The sequence below is a fragment of the Panthera tigris genome, chromosome F2 (genome assembly GCF_018350195.1).
Source record: "Panthera tigris isolate Pti1 chromosome F2, P.tigris_Pti1_mat1.1, whole genome shotgun sequence".
Classification (NCBI taxonomy): Eukaryota; Metazoa; Chordata; class Mammalia; order Carnivora; family Felidae; genus Panthera; species Panthera tigris.
This window is the reverse complement of record NC_056676.1, coordinates 40944761-40972197: the sequence shown is the minus strand read 5'-3', so window position 1 is coordinate 40972197 and position 27437 is coordinate 40944761. Positions and strand designations below refer to the sequence as shown.

The window sequence follows — 27437 nt, the reverse complement described above, 5'->3', positions numbered from 1 at the left end:
TCATGAAAAGACAAATATTAGGTTATTCCATTTTTGAGTTACCTAGAATAGTCAAATGTATAGAAACAGGAAGTAGAAAGGTAGTTGCCAGGGTATGAGGGAAGAGCAGAGTGTCAGTTTGAGATGATGACAATAGATGGTGGTGATGGTTACAAAATAATGTGACTGTACTTAATGCCACTGAACCATACACTTAAAAATGGTTAATTTCATGTTATGTATACTTTACCACCATTAAAAAAAATGAAATGGGAAAAAAGTCCACTCAACAGAATTACCATAGGACTCTGTGATTCCACTCCTAGATACATACCCAAGAGAATTAAAAAACAGGTACTCAAATCTTTGTACGTAAATGTTCATATCAGCACTATTTACAATAGCAAGAAGGCAGAAACAACTCAAATGTCTATCAAAAGAGGAATAAATAAAAAATGCGGTCTATCCATACAATGGAATGTTATTAACTATGAAAAGAAAGGAAGTACTGATACAGGCTCCAACAAGGATGAACCTCAAAAACCTGTGAAGTGAAAGAAGCCAGACACAAAAGGGCCACATATTGTAGGATTCCATTTTTATGAAATATGCACTAAAGGCAAATCCACGCAGACAGGAATGGTGTTTCCAGGGTCTATGGGGAAGGAAAATAGGGAGATATGCTTAATGGGTTTGGGGTTTTCTTTTGGGGTGATGAAAGTGTTTTGGAACTAGATAGACGTGGTGGTTGCACATGTTATGAATATACTAACTGCCACTGAATTGTATACTTAAAAATAATGATAGATTTTAGGGGTGGCGCCTGGGTGGCTCAGTCAGTTAAGCGTCCGACTTCGGCTCAGGTCATGATCTCACTGTTCGTGTGTTAGAGCCCTGCATCGGGCTCTGTGCTGACAGCTCAGAGCCTGGAGCCTGCTTCTGATTCTGTGTCTCCCTCCCTCTGCCCCTCCCCCACTCATGTTCTGTCTTTCTCTCAAAAGTAAAAACATGTTAAAAAAAATTTTTTTTAAATGGTAGATTTTGTTATGATTTTTACCTAAATTAAAACAACAAAAAAGCATACCCAAACTGTATTCCACATAAATCTAGCAAATGAATTTCTAAATTGACAAGTTTTCCCTTACCCCCAAATAACATACAACTATGATCCATAAATGTTTCTAAGATACTGTCTCCTTGGATGACACACTGAATTCCAGTCTCCCATTTCTTCCAGGATCTCTGTCACTCCTACATCATACTAAAGAAAAGGGGGAACTTCTTACGCGACTCATAAAAAATACATTCAGATTCTCGATCTCTATTTGGCCCTTTATGATTGAGCTTTCACATCATAGCACCTTACCTTCTTTTCTGAGGATGGTCTAACTGCTGGGGCCCTTAAATACAAACCCATTCTTTGGGTAGAGTCCTGGCCTGGTCATTTGTGTGTACAAGTCCATCATCGGCTGCGTACTACAATGCAAGTTAGAACAAACAGGATCGTAAGATGGACAAACTGCCACTATGGACGATTAGCATTTCAACTGAATAGATCTACGGACAGTACTATACGACATTTAGAATGTAGGAAACAAGCTCAAATGCTGGTAAGAGCCACATATGTAACAACTAATCCCAAGTCACCACTTCCTACTTAATAAAACCTTCTTTTAGGGAAGGGGTTAGTTAGAGTGAACACAGGGATAAAGAACCCATAACACAATAAACAACAAACACATCAGATCGTGCTAACAGTACAGTTTCCATGATATCACAGGTGTGACTAGATATAAAATAGTTTGAGTACCAACTATTTGCAAAGTATTGTCCAATAAGCCCAGCATCTGCAAGCAACTCTGTGAACTTTAAATATTGTATTTGTAATATCAACCTAATTCTCTCAGGCAGACAGCAGATAAACATAATAGCGGCGAGAGGCTTAAAGAGATACTGATTAAAGTCAGTATTCTGAGAAAAAACAAAAACTAAAACCATTAAAAATGCAAAGCATTAACAGTAAAGGATAAAACAAATGGCAAATCAAGTTATAAGAATTATGTAAGGAGACCAGAGAGTCCAGAATAAGAGGCCCATCAAATATAGATACAGGTTTATTTTCACAACCAGAATGACATTCTCCTGATCAAATATTTTCATGGTAGTTTGTCTTCATGTATTCAGTCCTCATTCTATAAATCTCATTTACCAAAATGGGCCCAACCCAGGCACTTTAACTTTATAAAATCACAGAGTTTTAAAAAGTTTACCTATTTATTTATTTTAGTATTCCCTACACCCAACGTGGGGCTCGAACTCACAAATCTGAGATCAAGGGTAGCATGCTCTTCTGACTGAGCCAGACAGGTGCCCCTACAAAATTACAAACTTGACAGCAGAACCCATGTCCTGCATTTTGTTTTGGACATCAGAGTTCTTCCCTTTTTGTAAATCCTTGCCCTCTCTGGCTTCATATCCCCTTCCCCACTACCACCAAGTGTGAAGTATAGAAAAATTACGTCGAAGTAGAAGGAATTTTGCTAAGGGTAGGAGAAACATATATCCAAAAATTATGTTTAAATATAATGTTTATAGGAAATGACATATGCCATTATCTTGAGATGTTTTTTAGAAGGCAGAATCGGAAACTATCAAGAGATTTCACTCAACCAATTATTACTAAGTATTTGCTTAATTATATGAATATATTACATAACCAGAAATAAAACGAAAACCTCCCAATACATCAACAGCAATGAATACACTGTAAATAAAGATAAATACAAAATATACTTAAGAGAACACAGTTTTAAGTCACACTCTACTGATTTTGTCTTATGGTAAATCTATACCCAATCTGGATTCCTATAGCTAGGGACTATTACCAAAATAATTGAGGACAGAAAAAAATAAGAAGACACAGACTCTTGGGGCACCTGGGTGGCTCAGTCTCATAAGTATCCGACCCTTGATCTCAGCTCAGGTCATGATCTCAGGGTCACGGTTTCAAGTCCTGTGTGATTCATTCAATCAAGCTTGTGATTCATTCTCTCTCTTTCTCTCTTTCAAAAATAAATAACTTAAAAAACAAAACCATTAAAAAACAAACAAACAAACAAAAAAATAGACATGGACTCTCAAAGACTGAATGTATGAGCCTTCATGTAAGAGTGATATAAAATTAGGATACAAAAGATTTTGGATTTTGTAACTGCCTTAAAACTCAAATTACTAAAGACATTGGAATAATTTGATATACTTAATTTGATAAGTGAGGTTTATATATAATCTTTTTCTTTTCTTTTTTTTCAAGGAAGCTTTATGCTCAATGTGGGGCTTGAACTCACAACCCTGGGATCAACAGTCGCATGGTCTACTGATTGAACCAGACAGGTGCTCCTAGTTCCTATGTAATCCTAATTGGTTGATCCAGGTCATGAACTCCAGGAACTTCAGCAATGAAGGCCAAATTCCTTGAGATCAAATAATTTTGTATGATCTTCTTACTTCTGATTATACCAGATAACTCTACTCCAGCCTTCAATGATTCCCTAGAAGATACTAGAAGATAAACTGCTATAAACTGAAGTTATTTTATCTCAACTTTGAAGCACATCAATCTTGTAGCTATAAATCTAGAAATAACTGCTTTTACTTGTTTCTGGTAGAATACCCACAAAAGCCAGCCAGAGAACACTTCATAATAAGAGCAATTTTGCTTAATCTCACAACCAATTTATGTGTATGACCTCTTAATTCTAGTCATTGCAAAGCTAAATGTTGACCAGTCAAAACAAAATAGAAAATTAATTGACTTCAAAATAGAAAATCAGCTGACTTTTAGAACCTGAAACTCTGCTTGTACTTTCCAGAATTGGAAAACACTGGGAGAAAACACAAACTCAAAAGTTTATTAAGCAACCTCCTCAATAGCCTTCAGTAAAATTCTCTATTCCTTTCAGAATCTCATGAATCTTATGTGAAGTTTAGAGTAACTGTTTCCCCCCCTGCAAGAGCTCCCAATAGGCAGCATAATGGTTTAGGGAAGAAGCAAAGTATGTACAATAGTCCCCCTTATCAGCAGTTTCAGTTACCCTTGACTGACCAGAAGCAAATGATCCTAACACAATCCTAACACTACATCACGATGCGTACGTCATTCACCTCACTTCATCTTACCACACAGGCATTTTATCTTTTCACATCATCACAACAAGGGTAAATGTAGTACAGTAAGATATTTTGAGAGAGAATGACCACATTCGCATCCCTTTTATTACAGTTCTGCTTTATTATTGTTAATCTCTGTCTTTGAATTAGAATTTATCACAGGTAGGTAGGGATAGGAAAAAAGAAATTACAGGGTTTGATTCTATCTGCAATTTCAGGCATCCACTGGGTGTCTTGGAATGTTTTCTCCCATAGATAAGGGGAAAAGATCTACTGATCTCTAAAGACCTCTTACTTCCGGTATGAATGTGTTAAGCCAGGCAATAACAAAAAATAACTTTTGTCTAACTTTCATTAGATATTCTTCATTTGCCAGAAAATACACTTTTAATTTTAAAAGCCCATAAGAACATTACAATAACTTGGTAGGCTTGGGGCATCCCCACGGAGATAATTTTATTTATTTTTATTTATTTTTTTTTTAATTTTTTTTTTAACGTTTATTAATTTTTGAGACAGAGACAGAGCATGAATGGGGGAGGGTCAGAGAGAGGGAGACACAGAATCTGAAACAGGCTCCAGGCTCTGAGCTGTCAGCACAGAGCCCGATGCGGGGCTCGAACTCACGGACCGCGAGATCATGACCTGAGCCGAAGTCGGCCGCTTAACCGACTGAGCCACCCAGGCGCCCCCCTTTTTTTTTTTTTTTTCCCCCCACGGAGATAATTTTAGACGAGCTCCACAATCCTCCAGGATTCATGGACGCCAAGCTTGTAAACCCATTCCAATGGTGAAACAGACTCTGTAGGCATAATCCTTACAACTCTGTACTGTAAATGCTCAAGGCCTATTTTAGGTTTGATGATTATGTCCATAAATACTTCTCGGCTCTAGAGACTCAAGCAAAGTTCAGCTTCAAGAAGAAAGATAATTTTTGCTATTAATACAATAAAAGAGTTTCAAGATACTGATTTTTAGGTATTGCAAGAAAGGAATTTGGGTTCTAGGTAATTATGTGATTCGAGGAAAGAAAGGTCTCTGCTCAGAGGAGATGGCAATGAGGAGATTTTGCTGACTCTTACAGAGCTCTTATAGAGTTTACCAAGAAACATCTCATTTCGTAACTTGAGTCGGAAAACAATTGATGGACATAGGCAGTGGCAGAAAAAGTTGGTAAGAGCCAACATTCGTTTCACAAGAATTATCACAGATCATTTCATATAAGGCTCACCAAATATCCTACAGCTCATTTTAATGAGTTAGCATCTAAAGATTCATTGAGTCTCCTTTGTTTTTTCCAGGTTAGGTAGAAAGGCCTTGACTACTTTTTACATACTCAAATTGCATGTTTAAGTATTTTTTTTTTTTTTTTTTTTTGGGTAGTCAAGAATTAGAGGAAAACTCCTTCTTAGCCAATCCTATTCTAGATGAAAAGACCCACATTGCTGTGTGCCCTGAAGAGCTTTCCCAAAGTAGCCCAATTTTCAAAAAGAGCGCCAACAGATTATGTTGAGACAATTAGAGTAGCCTGGAAAAGTCCTAATCTTGTCAAATGGGTGAGTTTGAAAATAGCACTCAAGGGGTGCCTGGGTGGCTCAGTCAGTTGGGCATCTGACTTCTGCTCAGGTCATGATCTCAGTCCATGAGTTCGAGCCCCGCGTCGGGCTCTGTGCTGACAGCTCGGAGCCTGGAGCCTGCTTCAGATTCTGTGTCTCCCTCTCTCTCTGACCCTCCCCCGTTCATGCTCTCTGTCTCAAAAATAAATAAACATTAAAAACAAAAAAATTAAAAAAAAAAAAAAAAAAGAAAAAATAGCACTCAAAACTAGTCCCCCTGACTTTGCCTCTGGTTCTTTTTGCCTCTATAAGCAAACCTATTAGCATATGTACACATGAGGTTCAGAAAATCTGCTCTTTCCTGGCTGCATTCTTTAGGCAAATCAACTTAAGTAATAAGGGCACTGTGTATTTTCTTCTTCAAGCTACTGACCTGGTAACCTTGGAAGAAGTTAAGAATTTCCTTAACTCCAGTATTGTAGGCCAGGCCCTGCATTCTGACCACCGTGCCAGGCTGTGGAGGGACACCGCTAAGATTAGCAGCTGTAGGGAAGTAGCCAAGACTATTGGGCGAACCTGGGGGGCTAAAGGGAGAGAAAGCACAGTGAACCAATAGGAATAGACAATGTCCAATATTTATTCTAAAAGCATCAGTTATGTAAGGAAACAGACTTCCTCAAGGTGATCTTTCTTAGAATTCTCAGTTATCTCTCCCAAGACAGGTAAGAATACCATAGCTAGTCTGTCCCACGTTTCCACAAAAGTCCAAAGTTGAAAAGCAAAAGGGTTAATATAGACTTAAGTGCAAGTCTTCCCCAGAGATCCAGTTCTGAGATTCTTAAAGGGACAGGAAAGAGAGAATTAAGCCTTCGTAGTCACTCAACCACAAAGCACCACTTCCAAAGCCCAGCTCATTGATGATTAACTGGGTAGTTGCCAGGAATAGTTAGGCATGAAAATGCATGAATTCAAAGCACTAATAGGAACCACAGCCACAGTGACCAAAAGGAAAAGAAAAAGAAAAAAATCCAAAGTTATTGCTCCAAAGAATAGACGGTTCTGCCCACATATACAAGCAATTGTACAGCATAAAACACAAAGTACTATAGCACTCATGAATTAGTTCTTCCAACCTTGATTGGAAAAAAAGGTAGCCAAGTGGGTAAATTGGAAGGGATGCATAACAAGTTAAATCAATCACCATTAACACAGAGGGAAAATTGATGCTTGTGTCCTCTCCATGCTATCTGCAGCAATTACCTCCAAGAAGAACAAGCCAAGTGAATACATAATTATTCTTTATGTGGCAACGCAAGTGATTACCATATTTTGAAATTAGTTTCACCCTACCCCCCTACCCAATTTGTTTTCCATCACAGTGGCCAGATACCCATAATTGAAAATACATAGAGAAAAATTATAAAGATGTTAGTAGCTTAAGGATCAATAAAGACCCACAGCTTTAGATTATTCAATCTTCTAAATCTAAGTAGGTAATTATCCAACTTCAAAGACCAGTAAACACATAATGGAAGGGCTAAGAATCTTTGAGATTATTTATCCTACATAATCCTAACTGATGGGTTAATAGGAATGGTGCCAGATGTGCACATAGTTCCAGACTCCATTTTTTTTTTTATTAGTACAGAAACTTTGAGCAAGTCACTTAATTTCTCTTCAATTTCATCATTTGCTAAATGGGGATAATAGCACTTTCCTAGTTTCACAGAATTGTTCTTCGGATTCAATAACGTAACATACCAAGTTACTCCATAAATCATAAAATAATTTGTTACCTCATTCTTGTTATTTCCATAACCATCATTCCATTTCATCATTTTTAAAAAATCAGAGCATGAAAAAATATTAAAGATAGTTGGGAGATGTTTCTACCTTTGTGTGGGGAAAGTCTATTTAGAGACTAACAGTCAATCTATATGCAACTATAAGAGCAGATACAGAGGGAATGCTGAAATTTATGCCTGAGTAGAACTTTAGCAATCACTCAGACATACCTCATCGTTTTTACAGAGGTAGAAACAGAAACTAAGAGTTAAATTATTTCCCAAAGGTGACACAACTAGTTAGCTCTTCACCAAAACAGAACCACCCAGAGTTTTTAACCACCATTCATTCAAAGACCATATTTGCTCATGTCAAATGCCTGATAACTAATTCTCAAAAACCACCAAGACTTCTCTATGTATTTAATTGAGTAACTAGGTTTTTCCTACTAACTAGTAGAGTCAGATTGTTCCCACAGTATACAACTTACTTCTATGACTCTGTCCTGGCACATTCTATACCTTTGGCTAAAGATCTCCTATAAATTAAATCCAGGTGTCTAGTACCTTCAAAATACAAACAAGACAAAATAGATAAAAATTATCCAACTAGAAATGTAACATTATAAGTGACACTTATGTTCAGTATCTATAAGGTAACACCTACTTTCAGGAAGCCTAAACTCGGAATCACATCCTTATTTTTGCACTAGGATTTCTGCTGTACACAAGGCATCTTAAGGAAAATTAAATTATTGTGTATGTACCTGACAGGAAATGAGAATAAGAATTTTCTATCAACCTAAATGCAAAGGTCTTTCAGATTATTGAAATCAGAATCAACAAAAATAATTTATTAAAAAATGACAAGATATTGACAAGGTAAACCTCTATGTAGAAAATAAAAAAGAATTTACTAAAAACAAGGTAGAAAAAACCAGTCCAGCAAGGTAACAAAATACAAGATCGACACATATAATAGATCAATTGCATTTCTATACACTACAGTGAAAACACAAAAATGAAATTAAGAAAGCAATTCTATTCACAATAGCATCAAAAAAAAAAAACACTTAGGAAAAAAATTTAAAAAGGAATAGTTAGACTTACTGAAAACTAAAAGACATTACTTGAAAACAAAAGATCTAAACACAAGGAAAGACAGTCATGTTCATAAACAAAGGACTTAATATGGTTAAAATGGCAGTCTTGTCTAAATTGACCTACAGATTCAATTCACAAGCTATCAAAATCTCAACTGTTTTGTTTTTTTCTACAAAATCAACAAAACTGAACCTAACATGTGCACAGAAATGCAAAGGACCCAGAAGAGCCATACTCTCTTGAAAAAGAACAAAGCAGGAGTTATGTTTGCTAAATTTAAAACTTGTTATAAAACTACAGTGATCAAAATGGTGTGATACTCCCATAAGGGTAGGCAATGATCAGTGGAATTGAATTGGGTGGCCAGAAATAAACCCTTACATTTATGGTCATTTGAATTTTGACAAAGATTCCAAGACAATTTGGTGAGGAAAGAATACAAGCAAACCTTGAAGATGCTGTGGGTTTGGTTCCAGACCACTGCAATAAAGTAAACATCACAATAAATAGAGTCAAATGAATATTTTGGTTCCCCAGTGCACATACAAGTTTTGTCTAGACTATGCGGCAGTCTACTAAGTGTGTGCAATGCCATGAGGTCTAAAAACACACCTTAATTTAAAAATAACTATTTTGGGGGCATCTGGATGGTTCAGTTGGTTAAGCGTCTGACTTTGGCTCAGGTCATGATCTCTTGGTTCATGAGTTCGAGCCCCACATCAGGCTCTGTGTTGACAGCTCAGAGCCTGGAACCTGCTTCAGATTGTCTCCCTCTCTCTGCCTCTCCCCTACTCACACTGTCTTTCTCTCTCAAAAATAAACAAACATTAAAAAGTTTTTTTAATAACTATTTTTTAGAAGTTTTAAATTTTTATTTACTTATTTTTTACCTTAGAGAGGGAGCATGAGTTGGCAGAGAGAGAGAGAGAGAGAGAGAGAGAGAGAGAGAGAGAGAATATCTTAAGCAGGCTCCATGCTAAGCATGGAGCCAAACTTGGGGCTTGATCCCACCAACCCAGAATCATGACCCAAGCCAAAATCAAGAGTTGGATACTCAACCGACTGAGCCACTCAGACGTCCCTAAAAATACTTTATTGCTAAAAAATGCTAGGTATCACCTGAACCTTCAGCTAGTTATAATTACTGATCACAGATCATAACAAATAAAATTATAGAAAACTACAAAATATTTCAAAAATCGCCAAAATGTGACAGAAACGAAGTGAGAAAATGCTGTTGAGAAAATGGTGCCAACAGACTTGCTTGATGCAGGATTGCCATACACCTTCAATTTGTTAAAAACAAAAACAAAACAAAACAAAAACAACACAGTACCTAGGGGCACCTGGGTGACTTTTTCAGTTGGGCATTCAACTCGATTTTGGCTCAGGTCATGGTCTCCCAGTTTGAGCCCCACATTGGGCTCTGCACTGACAGCATGGAGCCTACTTTGGATTCTCTGTCTCCCTCCTCTCTCTGCCCTTCCTCTGCTCGTGCTCTTTCTCTCTTTCAAAAATAAATAAACATTAAAAAAGAAATACACAGGGGCGCTTGGGTGGCTCAGTCGGTTGATTGTCTGACTTCGGCTCAGGTCATGATCTCGCAGTCTGTGAGTTCGAGCCCCACATCAGGCTCTGTGCCGACAGCTCGGAGCTCGGAGCCTGGAGCCTGCTTTGGATTCTGTGTCTCTCCCTCTCTGTCTCCAGCCCTCCCCCACTCATGCTCTGTCTCTCTGTCAAAAATAAATAAACATTAAAAAAAATTAAAAAAAAAATACACAGTATCTACACAGTGCAAGAGAGCAAAACACAATAAAACAAAGTATGTCTGTTGTCTTTCCAATACATGGTGCTGAAATAATGTAATACCCACATGCAAAAGAATGAATTTAGGCCTCTACCTCATGTCATATAAAAAAATTAATCCAAGTTGAATAAGACACCTAAATTAAGAGCAAAGATTACAGAACTCTGGGGCCCCTAGGTGGCTCTGTCAGTTGAGTGACTGACTCTTGATTTTGGCTCAGGTCATGATCTCACGGTTCATGGGATGGAGCCCTGCATTGGGCTCTGTGCTGAGAGCACAGAGCCTGTTTGGGATTCTCTCACTCACTCTCAAAATAAATGAATAAACTTAAAAAAATAAAGTAAAATTACAGAACTCTTGCAAGAATATGTAGTAAATCTCCTGAAACTTGGGTGATATATTACAACAAAACTGTAAGTGAGAAAATAAGACACTGATAAATTGTACTTCATCAAAATTTAAAACTTTTGTGCTTTAAAAGACATCATTAAGAAAATGAAGATAAACCACAGACTGAGAAAAAGTATTTGTAAATCACACCTTAATAAGGTCTCTCATCTAGAATATATAAAGAAATCTTACCACTGAAAAACAGTAAGGAGACTAATCCAGTTTTAAAATGCACAAGAGATTTGAACATTTCTCCAAAGAAAATATACAAAAGGATAATAAGCACATATGAAGATGCTCAAAATCAATAGCCATTAAGGAAATGTAAATCAAAACTATAATGAGAAAGCAAATCCACACCTATAAAAATGACTAAAATAAAATCAAGTTTAAAAGGTTGTGGAGAGGGGCGCCTGGGTGGCTCAGTTGGTTAAGCGGCCGACTTCGGCTCAGGTCGTGATCTCGCAGTCTGTGAGTTCAAGCCCCGTGTCGGGCTCTGTGCTGACAGGTCAGAGCCTGGAGCCTGTTTCACTCTCTCTCTCTGACCCTCCCCTGTTCATGCTCTGTCTCTATCTCAAAAATAAATAAACATTAAAAAAAAAAATTAAAAGGTTGTGGAGAAACTGAACTCTCACACATTGCTGGTTAGAAATGTAAAATGGTAGGGCACCTGGCTGGTTCAGTTGGTGGAACATTAGACTCTTGGTCTTGGGTTGTGGGTTTCAGTCCGAAGTTGGGTATAGAGACTGCTTAAAAATAAAGTCTTAAGGGGTGCCTGGGTGGCTCAGGTTGTGATCTCATTGTTTGTAAGTTTTAGTCCCCCCCTCAGGCTCTCTGCTGTTGGTGCAGAGGCCGCTTCAGATCCTCTGTTTCTCTTGCTCTCTGCCCTTCTCCCACTCGTGTGTGCTCACACACTCTCTCAAAATAAATAACATTAAAAAATTTAAACATCATTAAAAAAAAAAACCAGAAATCTAAAATGGTGAAGCTCCTTTGGACAACAGTTTCGCTCTTTCTCAAAAGTTAAACTTAGAATTAATGTATGACACAGCAATCCCACTCCTAGGTGTAAACCTTATACTAGAAATCTGAAAATTTATATACATGCAAAAATTTGAATGTAGAGGTACACAGTACCATTATACTTAATAGTCAAAACACCTTCAAATGTCCAACAAGTGATAAATGGACAAACTAAATGTCGTAAATCCCTACAATATTATTAGCCATAATATTATTTAGCCATAAAAAAGAATAATGTACTGACCCATGCTACAGTATGAATGAACTTCAAAACATGCTCCATAAAAGAAGCCAGGCACAAAGACCACATGTGGTATGACTTCATTTATATGAAGTATCTGGAAGAGGCAAATCCATAGAAACCAAAAATAAGTTGGTAGTTCTTTAGGGATGGGGTTACGGGAGAGAGTGAAGGGGGTAGAAGGGAGGTAAATAGGAGTTTCTACTAATGGTCACCAGGTTTCTTTTTGGAGTGATAGGTTATTCTAAAATTAGAATGTTATATTATCTAAAAATTGGATTATAAAACTTGTAAAATTAGCAGCACAACTCTGTAAATACACTAAAAATTGAATCACACATTTAAAATGAGTCAATTTTCAAAGCAAGAAAGAGTATCCAATGGAAAAAAGACAGTCTCTTCAGCACATGGTGCTGGGAAAGCTGGAGAGCAACACGCAGAAGAATGAAACCACTTTCTTACACCATACACAAAAATAAACGCAAAATGGATGAAAGACTTAAATGTGAGACAGGCAACTATCAAAATCATAGAGGAGAAAATAGGCAACAACCTCTTTGACCTCAGCTGTAGCAACTCCTTACTAGACCTGTCTTGGAGGCAAGGGAAATAAAAGCAAAAGTGAACTATTGGGACTTCATCAAGATAGAAAGCTTCTGGACAGCAAAGGAAACAATCAACAAAACTAAAAGGCAATCGACAGAATGGGAGAAGATATTTGCAAATGACATACCACATAAAGGGTCAGTATCCGAAATCTATAAAGAACTATTCAAACTCAACACCCAAAAAACAAATAATCCAGTGAAGAAATGGGCAGAAGACATGAATAGATACTTCTCCAAAGAAGACATCCAGATGGCTAACAGACACATGAAAACATGCTCCACATCACTCATCATCGGGGAAATACAAATCAAAACCACAAGGAGATACCACCTCACACCTGTCAGAATGGCTAAAATGAACAACTCAGGCAACAACAGATGTTGGAGAAGATGTGGAGAAAGGGGAACCCTTTTCCACTGTTGGTGGGAAAGCAAACTGGGTACAGCCACTCTGGAAAACAGTATGGAGGTTTCTCAAAAAATTAAAAATAGAATTACCCTCTGATCCATCTGTTGCACTACTGGGTATTTATCCAAATGAGACAAAGATGCTGAATTAAAGGGGCACATGCATCCGAATGTTTATAGCAGCACTATCAACAATAGCCAAATTATGTAGAGTCCAAATGTCCATCAACTGACAAATGAAGATGTGTTACATATACACAATGGAATACTACTCAGCAATCAAAAGGAATGAAATCTTGCCATTTGCAACAACATGGATGCTGAGTGAAATCAGTCAGAGAGAGAAATATATGATTTCACTCATATATGGAATTAAAAAAAATTTTTTTTAATGTTTATTTATTTCTGAGAGAGAGAGACAGAGTGTGAACAGGGGAGGAGCAGAGAGAGGGAGGCACAGAATCCAAAACAGGCTCCAGGCTCCGAGCTATCAGAGCCTGATGTGGGGCTCGAACTCACAAGCCATGAGATCATGACCTGAGCTGAAGTCAGACGCTCCACCGACTGAGCCACCCAGGCGCCCCACTCATATATGGAATTTAAGAAACACAACAGATGAACATAGAGGAAGGGAAGGAAAAATAAGATAAAAACAAAGATGGAGGCAAACCATAAGAGATTTTTAAAAATATTTTTTTAATGTTTATTTATTTTTGAGAGAGAGAAGGAGACAGAGAATCTGAAACAGGCACCAGGCTCTGAGCTGTCAGCACAGAGCCCAACATGGGGCTCAGACTCAGGAACCGTGAGATCATGACCTGAGCTGAAGTTGGATGCTTAACAGACTGAGTCACCTAGGTGCCCTATAAAAGACTCTACTGCATCGTATGTTAATTTGAATTTGAATAAATTTTAAAAAATAATAAAATGGGTCAATTTTATAGTATATAAAGTGCCTCAATAAATATGAAAAATCATAGCATTAACTTTTCAGCTAATTGAATTAAAGACCAATTTACAGTCAATGTCTGAGATATTCAATGCCTTTCATGGAACATAAATTACTGAGTTATAAAAAAATCTTAGGATGTGCCTGGCTGGCTTATTTGGAAGAGCATGAGACTTTTAATATTGGGGTTGTAAATTCGAGCCTCACATGGGGTGTTAGAGATTACTTAAGTAAATAAAACTTTAAAAAATTCTAAGTCTTTTATCAGATTCTGTGTAGATTAAAAAACATGAAAGATAAGAGAAACAAATTTCAACATAAGAATAGCTTCAAAATATGTATGGATTTCTCTGCCACAACAGAATAAGGAGAACATAGAAATTATGTGCATTTGGTTTATGGTAGTAATTTAGAAAAAGACAAGAAATTCAAGCAGGAAATTTTCTAACCACTCCAATTAAGAACATAAAGGAGACGGACGCCTGGGTGGCTCAGTCGGTTGAGTGTCCGACTTCAGCTCACGTCATGATCTCGTGGCCCGTGAGTTTGAGCCCGCGTCGGGCTCTGTACTGGCAGCTCAGTGCCTGGAGCCTGTTTGAGATTCTGTGTCCCCCTCTCTCTGCCCCTCCCCCACTCACACTCTGTCTCTCTCAAAAACGAATAAACGTTAAAACAAACAAACCATAAACAAGAGCTACCCCTCAAAAGCAGATTATACTAGTAACTCATCTTAATCTTTACGTTCAATCGTTACTGTTTTGGGTTCTTGCTGCCATTATACCATTAGTGAGGTTTCAGATTCTCAAGTGCAAGTGTTTATCAATGTCTCATGCGTATAGGAGGTCCACAATGTAACTTCTACTCAGAAGCCACAAAGGTTAAAAAAAACTGATAGGACTAAAAAGGTAACACTGAACTCAAAGGTCCTGTGGCTGGAAAGATTGTACCGTAGGCACATAAGAAGGTTGCACTTGAGGGGCATCTGAGTGGCTCAGTTAAGCGTCCAACTCTTGCTTTTGCCTCAGGTCATGACCTCAGTTTGTGGGATCAAGCCCTGCGTTGGACTCTAGTTTGACAGGGTGGAGCCTGCTTGGCATTCTCTCTACCCCCCTCAAAATAAATAATATTAAAAGAAAAAAAAAAAGAGGGAGAGACTGCACTTGAGCTGGGTGCAACCCCAAAAAGAATGAGGGGAGGCAGAGGAAATGAAGGGAAAAAGAACACAAGAAGTAAAGACATTATTTATGACCACTTGCTGGGACAAGCTGCACTGAGACAGTGTTAAGAAACTGCTTAATGAAACACATGAATAAGTATATTATAAAGCTGTTGAAGATTCCCTCCACTGCAGTACTCCATGTCTTCTCTGTTCAGTTAAAACCTTTTTCAAACCCAATGTAGAGAAAACCTATATTTCTCTGAGAAGTTATGACTTCCTTTCCTTTGAAGTTAGGAGTTTTGAATATAGGTTTCCTTTCATCTGACTACCTGCTCAGAGTTCAAGATTGTTATTCCCATATCAATAGCCTAAGAGTCTATTGTCAAGACTACCCAAACATTTCTTTTCTACCCTTTATTTTCCCAGATTCGAATTTATATCTAATTTTGTAATACTCAATGTATTTGAGTAAGCCTTACAAAAATTCTTGCAGAACAGGGAAAGATATATGAAAATACTGGGGGCTGGGGCGCCTGGGTGGCTCAGTCGGTTGAGTGTCCGACTTCAGCTCAGGTCATGGTCTCGCGGTTTGTGGGTTTGAGCCCCGCGTCGAGCTCTGTGCTGACAGCTTGGAGCCTGGAGCCTGGAGCCTGCTTCGGACTCTGTGTGTCTCTCTCTCTGCCCCTCCCCTGCTCATGCTCTGTCTCTGTCTCAAAAATAAATATAAACATTAAAAAAAAATTAAAAGAAAAAAAAAGAAAGAAAATATTGGGGCCAGGATGCCTACCACATCAGAACACTCATAATACACAACCTGTTGAAAACAAGCCTCATAATACCCTTCCTCATTTACTAATTACAAACTACTAAACATTGGTAACACAAATTAATGTCATCAGAGGACATTCAAAATCAAGGTAGTCATAGTGTGACAATATTCTTAATTTGAAGACTTGCCAGATTTCTCTGGAAAAGAGAAATCAAAGCATTATGTAGTCTGTTAGAGAAATAGGTTAAGTGAAAAGATTCATGAAATATTCTCCCCTCTGATGAGTTACAACACATTAACCTAGGAAATATTCCCTTGCCAAAATTATTGCACAACCTTTGTAACAACATTCATCAACACCACAGTGTTACAAAGACCATGTATTTGGAAGTGACTCTTTGAATTCCAGCAAGGGTGAAGTCTGGAGTCAATTTTCATGTAGGAAATTTTTGATCTGACTTGACTTTTTCATCTGAAATCAATAATCTCAAGGTTAATTTTCAGCACTGTTTATGAATTTTGTGTGGTAGTTGCCCATACTCTGATTATTACACCTGGGCTCTTCTTAAAGACTAGAAGGTAAATGTTACTACTGGGAGAAACTAGGTAGGGTGTATAGGAGATCTCTCCCTACTATTTATTACAATTGCATGTGAATTAAATTATACTTCTCTCAAAAGCTAAGTTTGAAAATATGAAATATAGGCATCTCCCAGAGGCTTGGTATTTTTTTTTTTTTTTTTTTTGGTTCAAATGCAAAGAATTCCAGAATAGAATACAATAATGCTGTACAACAAAGCAAACAGTGCAGAATGCCTCAATATTACTAAATCTACATTGCTTAGGTAGAAATAAGCTGATTGTATAACAAATGGTTATCCCAGGAAAGAAATAATCTCTACCACCCCCAATCTTTCACATGGGCATGCAAATGAAGCACACTCATGAATAAAATAAAATATCCCTTGTCCTCTTTCTTGGTCCAAGGAATATGTTACTTTTTTAGTGTCCTACAAAAGGTGAGGTGATGCATACAAAGACATTTATGTTAATCTGGCTTTTCTTAAATTAGATGGCATTGAGTTAAAAAGCAGATTTTTCACCAGTGCTACAGCTTTGATGCAAAGGAGAATATGCTTTTCCTAGAAAACTGAAAGATCAGAATAAAAGGTGGGACTTCATGTAACTGGAGAGGAAAAGGTGTGATCTAACAGAGTTGTGAGTGGTAAACAGGGTGGGCGCGAACATATCGGCCTTTCTAACTTCTTTGTACCCTTGGCTAAGCTCTAGGATACGAAGGAACTGGAACTGTCTTCCAAAAAGAGGGGAATTGGGGGTGCCTGGGTGGCTCAGTAGGTTAAGTGTTGGACTCTTGATCTCAGCTCAAGTCATGATCTCACTGTTTGGTTCATGAGATCGAAACAGGCGTGGGGCTCTGCACTGACAGTGTGGAGCCTGCTTGGGATTCTCTCTCTCCCCTCTCTCTGTCCTCCCCTGTGTGCTCGCTCGCATTCTCTCTCTCAAAATAAACAAACTTAAAAAAAAGGAGAAGAAAGAATGTCCATAAACAGAAAATAAAAACCACATATGCTTTTATTTCACTTACTCTTCATGATGTTATTGTCACAGCCACACATTTAAACTGCCAAAAACTTATTTAGTATTAAGTGGTTCATGGGGCCTCTGGATGGCTCATTTGGTTAAATGTCCGACTTCAGCTCAGGTCATGATCTCGAGGTTCGTGAGTTTGAGTTTGTGTCTGCTGTCAGCACAAAGCCCACCTCGGATCCTGTGTCTCCCTCTTTCTCGGCCCCTCCCCAGCTCGAGCGTGGGCACGCTCACACTCTCTCTCAAAAATAGACATTAAATAAACAAACAATTCATGTTTTCTCCTTAAATTGTTGCTCAAGAAACCCAAATCCTTATGATAAAAGATGCCATATCTCAGAGCAGTAGCCACTGGAGAGTTTATCTTCAAATTTTTAAAGAGAGCAAGTTAGAGACAAAATAAAGACAAATGCTCTCGAGCTGAAGGAGACCACTGACAGCACTGACTTTGCACAGGGTTACATACATACTCCATCAGCTGCTCTATACCAGAAAGAGTCCAGGTTTTGTTATGTTCCCAACAGATATCACACAGAGGTACTAAGTAATAGTTTGCTCAGTTAAATTGAAAGTCAAAAACAGTTAAAACCAGGGTGCCTGGCTGGCTCAGTCAGTAGAGCATGCAACTCTTGTTCTCATGGTCATAGGTTCGAGGCCCATGTCAGGGGCAGAGAATAGTCGAAATAAAATAAAAATAAAAATAAAAATAATAATAAAATCTTAAACAGTTAAAACCAATCACTTCTTTTTGAGGGACATGCTTTAAAAATTCTGCAAAATACTTGGCATCTTAAACTCTTAAAGTAATGAACACATTAAATTAATTTCAAGTCAAACTGACATATTTTATAAAAAAGTAGGGAATTTAAAAATCTTTAAAAAGAGACACAAACTCCAACACTTCTAATTAATATCCTTTTTTAGCCTCACAGGTGCTCTCTTAAGACTTCCTCCATTTATCAGGGAATATGGTCAAAATATACATGAAAGCTTACGCAGCAATTTTTCAATAACCTCAAATGCTTTATAGTCATGTCAGATTAGAGTTTAGTGGTATTATTCCAAAACTGTGAACTATTTTATAGTTTTTTGGAATTCATTTTTAAAAATTGTTCTAGATTTTGCAGTATAAATAAGAGGACATTCCCATGTTTCAACACCTTGTTTATGTGGGCAATTTCATTACAATTAGGGAAATGTCAATTAAAATAATGAAATATATCAGGGGTTATTTGAAAGTATTAACTTAAATTTAATACACATGATCTTTGATTAAAAATTTCATTTCTGTGAAATTGTCCTACAGAAATAGATGTACTTAAAGATCAATACAAACTTTAATAGAGAACAAATTTTTTTAAATTTTTTTTTAAATTTTTTTTTTGAGAGAGAGTACAAGCAGTGAAGGGCAGCGAGGAAGGGGGACAGAGGATCTGAAGCAGGATCTATGCTGATAGCAGCGAGCCCAATATGGGGTGTGAACTCACGAACTGTGAGATCATGACCTGAGTCAAAGTCAGATGCTCAACTGATTGAGCCACCGAGGTGCCCTGAGAAAAATTTTTTTAAATTAGAGGTCTAAAAATAAAGGAATTGTTAAATTCTCATGTATTTTCACCCTTGTGACATCATGCGGAAGTTATAAGAATGAGGTAAATATATAAATATTGCTTAGGGAAAATGTAAAGGACATAATGGCAGGTTTAAAAAAAAAAAAAGGAAAGAAACAGGTGCCTGAGTTGCTCAGTCGGTTGACTGTACTGTCTCTTGATGTTAGCTCAGGTCATGATCCCAGGGTTGTGGGATCAAGCCCCCCAATCAGGCTCTCTCTCCTTTTGCTCCCCTTCCCCACTCTCTCTCCCAAAAATAAAAAAGGAACAAATGAGCAGTACATGTTAAGTATGCCACACTATTTAGAAATGCAAACATATGTGTGTATTCTCAAACCAATAAGAGTGATTGCTTCTGGACTTAGAGGTTTATAAAATGGGAGTCTACTTGTACTCACTATATTTCTATACTCTTAGACTTAACAAGAGGACCTTACCAACTTTAAAACTACTAGAAAAAAATTAACCTACAGGCAAGGGCATGAAATTACAGGAGCTATCAAGCCATAAATGTCAGTTCCTCCTGCCTTTGAGGTTTCCATTCAAGACTTAAGTTCCCATCTTACCACGATAGCTAGCTATTTCTAAGGGATTCCTTCTTTTCATAGGATCCAGCTTACAAGTCAACAGTGGAATCGAATACTCTGCAAATGTATTCTAGAGTTGAGAAATAGCACCCAAAGGAACAATGCTTTTTCACTCCTGACATTCTGATGGTGTAGACAAAGATCTTTCTTATAACCAGAACCCACTACTACCCAAGTGATTGTCACAGGGTCCAGAGAAGGTGACAGACTGGGACTCGGCTGGGCACCTGACACAGTACTCAACCATGAACAATCATTCATGCTTCTGAGCTTCTTCAAACCTTCAAAAGATGGCCAACTGACTATTATTGCTTCCTCCCTATTCTTCCCCACTAGAATAAAGAATAGCTGTGGGGCACCTGGGTGGCTCAGTCGGGTGAACGTCTGACTCTTGATTTTTGGCTCAGGTCATGACCCTGGGGTTATGGGATGGAGCCCCATGTTGGGATCTGAACTGAGCATGGTTCTCCTTAAGCCTCTATTTCTCCTTCTCTCTCTCTCTCTCTCTCAATCCCCCTCTGCCCCTCTCCCCTGTTCATGTGCTCTCTTAAAAAAAAGAAAGAAAAGAACATGTATAATAACATTAGTGAATATTTTTAAAATGCCTAATTAAGTAACAAATGTAATGAACTGTGGTTACAAGCTTCACCGCTAGAGATTCTACAGTTTCTGCTCCATTCTCAAAAACTAGATGGAGAAGGAAGAAAACTACAATGTGACATGGCAACTATGGGGATCGGATAGGTAACTTCCAGATCACTTATCAAAAAACTTCACTTACATATTGGTGGACGTACTCAAAACATGCAGTCAAATAGCTTGGGAAGGAAAAATAAGGCCTGGGATAAGTTAAAAATTTTTGAGCAATATTGCTTGCACCAAAGTAAAATTTTATTCTAATAACGTGAACCGGTTACTGGCTAAACAGTTTTTTTGAAAAGAAAATTTAACAAAATTTTGAGATGTCATTATACATCCAAGTTAGATTCACAAGCAATCAGACGTGAAAGGGACTTCAAAAATTTGGTCAATCTTACCATATTTTAAGAACCAGAAAACTTAAGTGACTTGCCCCAGTTAGAATAAGAGCTGAGACTAAATCTCAGGTCTCCTAACTTCCAGACCAACAGCTTTCTCTCCATTATACCTCCTGCCTTCCAGAAATTGAACAGAACTCAAAAGAATGAACTGGATTAAAAATATGTTGATTCCAAGAAAAGTACTGACGAATCTCATCTTGGACTTGTTAGTACTGGTTTGGGGTGGGGGTGGGGCGAACAAAATACAAGTTCTCTAAAATTTAAAAGTTTTTATTTATTATGGGCCGACATATGAATTGATGCTAATTAAAAAATATAATTGTTCTTATGGATTTTCCTGTTTTAAAATCCAGTTACATGATATTGCCACGCTGTTGTGATACTTACAGTGCTACTTACTTATGGTCCTAAGACAGGAGCAGGAAACAAAGGAAATTTGTCTCCGTGAGTAACCTAAAAGATCCTGCTGTCAATACGTGGTGAAAAAATAAACTTATTTTGGTCTCGAAACAACCTCTGTGGTCAGAGAGATAGGACAGAGGCTGCTGCCCGCCATCCTAACCTTCAATGGCAGACAATATTCTTTTGTGAACCCAGGCACTGGCCATCAAAGGAGTCCTTTGTTTCTGTCCTTCGCTTCCACTTCCACCCGAGCCTCACCTGGGGTAGTACGCAGTGTAGTTCATGAAGAGCTGGGTGCCCGCTGGATAGTATGCCGTGGAGGGCTGTAGTGCTCGTGGATTCAAAAGCACAGAGGGCTGATAAATGGCAGCTTCGGTAGGAATAACCGCTGCAGGAGCTGGAAATGTGTAGGAGGGAGGAGACAGGCCTAAATAAGCAAAGAGAGAGACTTTAAGACCTATTTGTCACAACTGACACATGTGCTAACACTAAAGCCATAAGGTCAGCGTTCCACACATCCATACATTTTGAAGAGACTAGCTCTTTGTCATCCCAAGCAGCTTTTTTTTATTATTGCATAGATTTAATATTTTCTGAATTCTTTATAACAACGTGAACTTTCTCAAATGTGTAATCTTCTACAAATCTGTAAAAACATTTTTAAGGTTGGTAATTTTTTGGTGAATCTTCAACTCATCAATCGTTGAAACCTGATCCTTCATACAAAATTTGATTAAAATGTCCAAATAACTTCCTTTTGATTACACAGATAACACCTAAAAATAATCTCAAAACCCGAATACCTGGAAATTGGGAGAAACCAATTAGCAAGTGAACTTTTACGTCTTTTCAACGATTTCATGACGTGATTTTTTTTAAATGTTTGTCTATTTTTGAAAGAGAGAGAGAGAGAAAGAAAGAAAGAGAGAAAGAGAGAGAGAGAGAGAGAGAGAGAGAGAGAGAAAGAGAGAGAGAAAGAAAGAAAGAAAGAAAGAAAGCAAGAAAGAAAGCAAGCGAGCAGGAGAGGGGCAGATAGAGAGGGAGACACAGAATCCGAAGCAGGCTCCAGGCTCTGAGCTGTCAGCACAGAAGCCGATATGGGGCTTGAACCCACAAACCACGAGATCATGACCTGAGCCCAAGTCAGATGCTTAACCGACTGAGTCACCCAGGCACCCGATTTTTATTTTCTACTCTTGAGTGCCAGTTACTACAAACTAACCCTTTGAGGAAACAAACACAGGACTCACATCTAGCATAACTTCAAATTAAAAGCTGGGTTGTTGTTGTCCTTTTGAGAGCTATGCTGTTCTTTCATCTTATTAACTACTCTGTAGTAAGCATGAGATGCAAATTGTTATGATAAAAACAACTTAACCAGTTCCATGCATTATGCCCAAGCATAGATGACACCAGAGTGAATGGATCTAAGAATAGATTAACTGCATTATTTCCACCTAAACAAAACCCAGAAGGTGGGATTTGAAGCTATCTAACTTTTTGGACCTGTTTTTAAAAACAGACAACAGAGGTGCCTGGGTGGCTCAGCTGGTTGAGCATCTGACTCTTGATTTTGGGTCAGGTCATGATCCCAGGGTCCTGGGATGGAGCCCCACATCAGGGTCTGTGCTGAGTAAGGAGTCTACTTAAGATTCTCTCTCTCTCTCTCTCTCTCTCTCACTCACTCACTCACTCTCCCCCTCTGTCCCTCTCCTCTGTTCACGCATGCTCTCTCTAAAATAATAATTAAGTGGGGGAGAGGGGAAAGTGGGTGACGGGCATTGAGGAGGACACCTGTTGGGATGAGCACTGGGTGTTGTATGGAAACCAATTTGACAATAAATCATATTTAATATAAAAAAATAATAATTAAAAAAACCAAAAGACCACATGTAACCTGAAAAATAACTCTCAAGAAATATATGTTCAAGGCTTCCAAGCATCAGCTGATAAAAAGCTCAGTTTAAACAGAAAATAGAAAAGGATGAAATTCTATTAACTTCCAGTTATTCAACATCTTCCAGGCCCCATAACCCTTTTAAATCAGACTCATTACTAGACAGTGGCTTTATCAAGCGGGATGAATATAACTATCCAGGCCATCTGCACCCGACAGAAGAGATAACTGAGGGGTGGCCTGAATTTGGAATTCCTGACTTTAATTTCTACACCAGGAACTATCTAATATAGTTTGCAAATAACAGAGGCCCAAGGGATACCTTTTCACAGGAAAATCTCTATTGTCTTATGCTTTTCTTAAAAGTTTCTACACGTGTATGGTGATGAGTAAGAGTCTGAGTGGGGGTACATAAACCAAAGACCAACATATCGACCTCCTATTCAACTTTTAGGTATCTCCTTCATAATTCAACAAAAACTGTGATGCATGTTTGGTCCTTAATGTACATAAATTTTAAAATTATGATTCCTGGCCTTCAAGACTCCACAAAAGGGCAAACAGAACAAATTGAGGCACTAAGTCATACAGAAAATTATAAAGCTTATGCCTATATCTTGCTTTTGAACTATCAAGTAATTCATTATGTGACAATATAAAGAAAGGTAGAAATTTTTGATAACAAAACAGATTAGGCTGCCCGGATTTGGATTTTCCTCAATTGAAAAGAGCTATTCTTATACCCCTAAGAGAAAATCAGATGTATACATTCATAGATTAGAAAAGTGGAATTCACCTTCCAATGTTCAACTTTTTGCAAAAGTTAAAATTTCAATGAACAAATTAATGTTTTAAACTTTAAACCACTGAGACTGTAGCAGCATTTCTTTCCACATTGAACAAGAAACTCCTCAGTGGGAATTTCCAATCACTATTTTAACTTCTTTAGTCATTGAGAGTAGATAAAAAATATATGCAATTTCCCTAAGTTTTTTGGTTGCTGTAAAAATAGGAAATCACCTAGAGTTGGCAGGGAAAAAAAACTCCAGTAGAACAGGCATAATATTACAATGTATTGATTAGAATTCTTTTATTTTTTATTTTTATTTTTTAAATGAGTATGTCTTCCACTTGTAAGTAGTTAATTTGGGTTAAAATTTTTGAAGAATATTAAAATACATGGAAATCTATTTTTACAAAAAAAATTTAAATTTTTTTCTATTATTTTAGGACTTGTAGGAGGAAAGGGGGAAAAATGAAGTCTTAAGAAGAAAGTCTGTATTGACCAGTTTTCCACTAGGAAGAGAGAAGTAAAAGCAGAATAACCACAGCAGAATAACTTGGGTTATACACCACGAAGAAATTCCCTTATCTCACAATGTTTGATAACATTATCACTAAAGGAAATTGAAAGTTACTGATATTATCAGTGGTTTATGGACAGGATACATAGGACTAAGATTACTTTAAGATACTGCTTAAACCCAATCATAAGTTTTCAAAACTTGATAGCCATTAGTCATCAACTCCTATTCACCAACAGCAAGCAGCAGGTAAATGGAATATTATTAGCATTTAGGAAGTCCAAGGGGGAAAAAAAGGATTAAGCCCCACCAAATCTTCTATGAAAAATACTTTATCAAATAGTTTCATTGGTAAAGATACTCTTTATTAGAAAGCGATGTCCTAACACTCCTCATTTTATTGGGATCAAGCACATAATCCAGTTTGCTTTCTCAGTCATCTTTGAACTACATTCCAAGTGCTACATTCTTTGAACATACCCAGTATGACTCCTAACAAGGTATGTCTTATTCAAAAGTGAAAACTGTGTCAAAAAGATTCAAGTTTTAACATAAGATCCCCAAATGTCCCTCACTATCCAGAACATGGTTTCCAGACTAAAGGGCTTATTCCTCTCAAACAGGATTCCAGATGGCTTGCACCCAGGTGCCAATGAGCAAGAGCATGGCTTGAAATTAAGCACTGATCCTGCGATCCAATGGAAACTTTGGCTAATTTATTTACGCATTTATGTGTATATATATATATATGTGTGTGTGTGTATATATACATATATATATATATATATTTTTTGTTTGTTTTTGTTTTTGTTTTTACTAACTTACTCATTACAGATATCCTGGAAAGCAAGAGAAATGCTCCCCAGGTTGTCCTTTCCAAAGACATACTTAATGCTCAAAAAATTAAAAATGCAAAATGGGCATCAATCACCCTTCTAAAAAAAAAAAAAAAAAAAAAAAAAGCAGAAGGAAAAGAAAAAGGATCCAGCCATATTTATTTTACCTTTAAATGCGTATTAAAATATCTACATAGCCAGGTTGCCTCTCAGAGTCAGTGCTTATCTTGAGCACACTAAGCTTCAGAAATCAAGTGCTTATCACTGGAAAAGCAAGAATATAATTTGAAAGGAGGTATTCGTAGCATCTCTAATTATGGGTGTCCACAACCAAGGTCTTAAATGATTACCAGATACTACCGATTTCAGATGGGAAAGCCTTATGTAACCATCTCACCTGCCTTAGAAAGAACCAGGGGCACAGAAAGTTATGAAAGCAGCTTAAGCACCTACCAGCATATAGCGTAGAATAGCGCCAAGACCCAAGAAAAACTTACATGGTAACTTACATGGCGGTGGGGATAAGCCATTTCGATTTAAAGTGCCCCCCATTAACACAAAGTTCATCTCCTCAGCTGAACACTGAAAGACTTCAACATATCTGTCCTTCATGGTTTTTTTATGACACTTCTGTGCAGCCATAAATGCTCTGTCCGCAGACTTCATCTGGATAAAGGCATCTCCTGATGGGCGGCCCTGAGCGTGTGGGGGAAGAATAAAAACAAAAGGAGACTGTCTCCTTCAACAAGGAAATGGTTGCTTACAAAACATGCAAAGTGACAATCACCCATAGTACAGACGTTTTAGCCACAAAATCTGGGTGACAAGTGTTGTCTACTGAAATCTGATTCGCATTTCATCACCTAATCACCAGAATGGCCCATAAAACCTTGGAAACAGTTTTGAGGGCTTGTAGCTAAAAGTGATCCTTTCTCATTCCTATTAGTTAGTATCAGATTTACAGGGTTTTGAAAGGGTCTCCTTGTAACTGTGGTTTCAAAGTATAGGATCGTATATTGGGTTTTGCATTTCTGAAAAACCTCATTAAATCTTATTTGATTGAGAAAAGCTAGGAATAGAACCAGTATAAGAGCTTTATGTATCCTCCTACAAGAAGCTGACTAAACCAGTGTTCTCTTTTGGCTCTCAGTTGTCTATCATTGACCTGCAACATCCCTTTCCCTTCTCCCTGAAGCCTAGGTTGTGATGTGGGCTTAGGAATAGAGAAGGGGGATAAGGAAACGGGAGATGCAAAGCACCGTGGGAGTTGGTGAAAGCTGTACTAAAAGTCTTGCGTGGGAGCCCTTCTTTCATCTCTTCCCTGGCACCTCCATCTTAAACCTTGGTCAGACAGGTGTTTATAGATACTTCCTCTATTACTAATAGCTTGCTAAAAATCCTGTTTAAAACCACACTAGATTTCTGTTTCACAGAACCAGAACACCTTGGCTTTATTTAACGTGGACATTTTGTGGGGGAGAAAAAGACACAATCAGTTTTTAAGATTCCTTTTTTATGGATTTCTTTAAAAATCTCTAAGGGACTATGTGGTGCAAATTATAACCATGCAAGTTACCATAAGAGTTACCATACCAGGGAAATTAGGGATACCATGGAAACCCAGTCCAAGATGGAAACCTAACATCTTTGAGGCAGCTAAAAGCTTGTCCATCATTAAAGAAGCATTTCTCCCAAGTGCAATCATAATAGGTCATGTGGGTCAATAAGAGACAAATAGGTCTACTGTGGTTAATCAAAGAATTATAATAGCCCCTAGGTTATTAGAAATGGTGCTCAAAGAGAAACAAAATAATCCCCTGGTGATGCTGAATTGTGGGGAGGTTTTATTTAAAACGACTCCCCCCAGTGAAGCATGCTGAGGGTATGTAAGATAAAAAGTTGCGTAGCTTAATATTGACATACGAGTAAGAATGAGCATGTGCTGGTGTGGAAACCCAAGCCAGAGGCTCAGGATGTTTTCTGATTCCTCATCCCCAGAGGGATGTACTTTCCAGTGGGACAGGATTATGGTTATGAATATGACCAAATCTCCACATGAGAAGAGAAAGCCAGAGACTAGCAATTTAGAAAAATGTTGGAACTTCCAATACAAATCTAGATTTAAACCATAATACTAAGAAAACATTTTCAAAAATTCAACTTTGCTTTTAATAGAGAGTTCCAAAATTTTAATTAGAATTACTTG

General features: G+C 37.7%; 1 protein-coding gene across 6 annotated transcripts in view; it reads right to left on the bottom strand.

Moving 5' to 3' along the window:
• Positions 1–27437, bottom strand: part of ESRP1 (epithelial splicing regulatory protein 1) — a 64384-nt gene that overhangs the window by 10052 nt on the left and 26895 nt on the right. Inside the window, exons 12-15 of one of the 6 annotated variants that reach the window (XM_042973439.1) lie at positions 25729–25927; positions 21453–21621; positions 6139–6289; positions 1346–1455 (exon numbers count right to left, since the gene is read on the bottom strand). In XM_042973439.1, coding sequence (XP_042829373.1) covers positions 1381–1455; positions 6139–6289; positions 21453–21621; positions 25729–25927 — 594 coding nt within the window. In that variant the 3' untranslated portion in view covers positions 1346–1380. The remainder of the gene's footprint in view (positions 1–1345; positions 1456–6138; positions 6290–21452; positions 21622–25728; positions 25928–27437) is intronic. The other 5 variants (XM_007073277.3, XM_042973435.1, XM_042973436.1 and 2 more) reach the window with 5 other exon arrangements.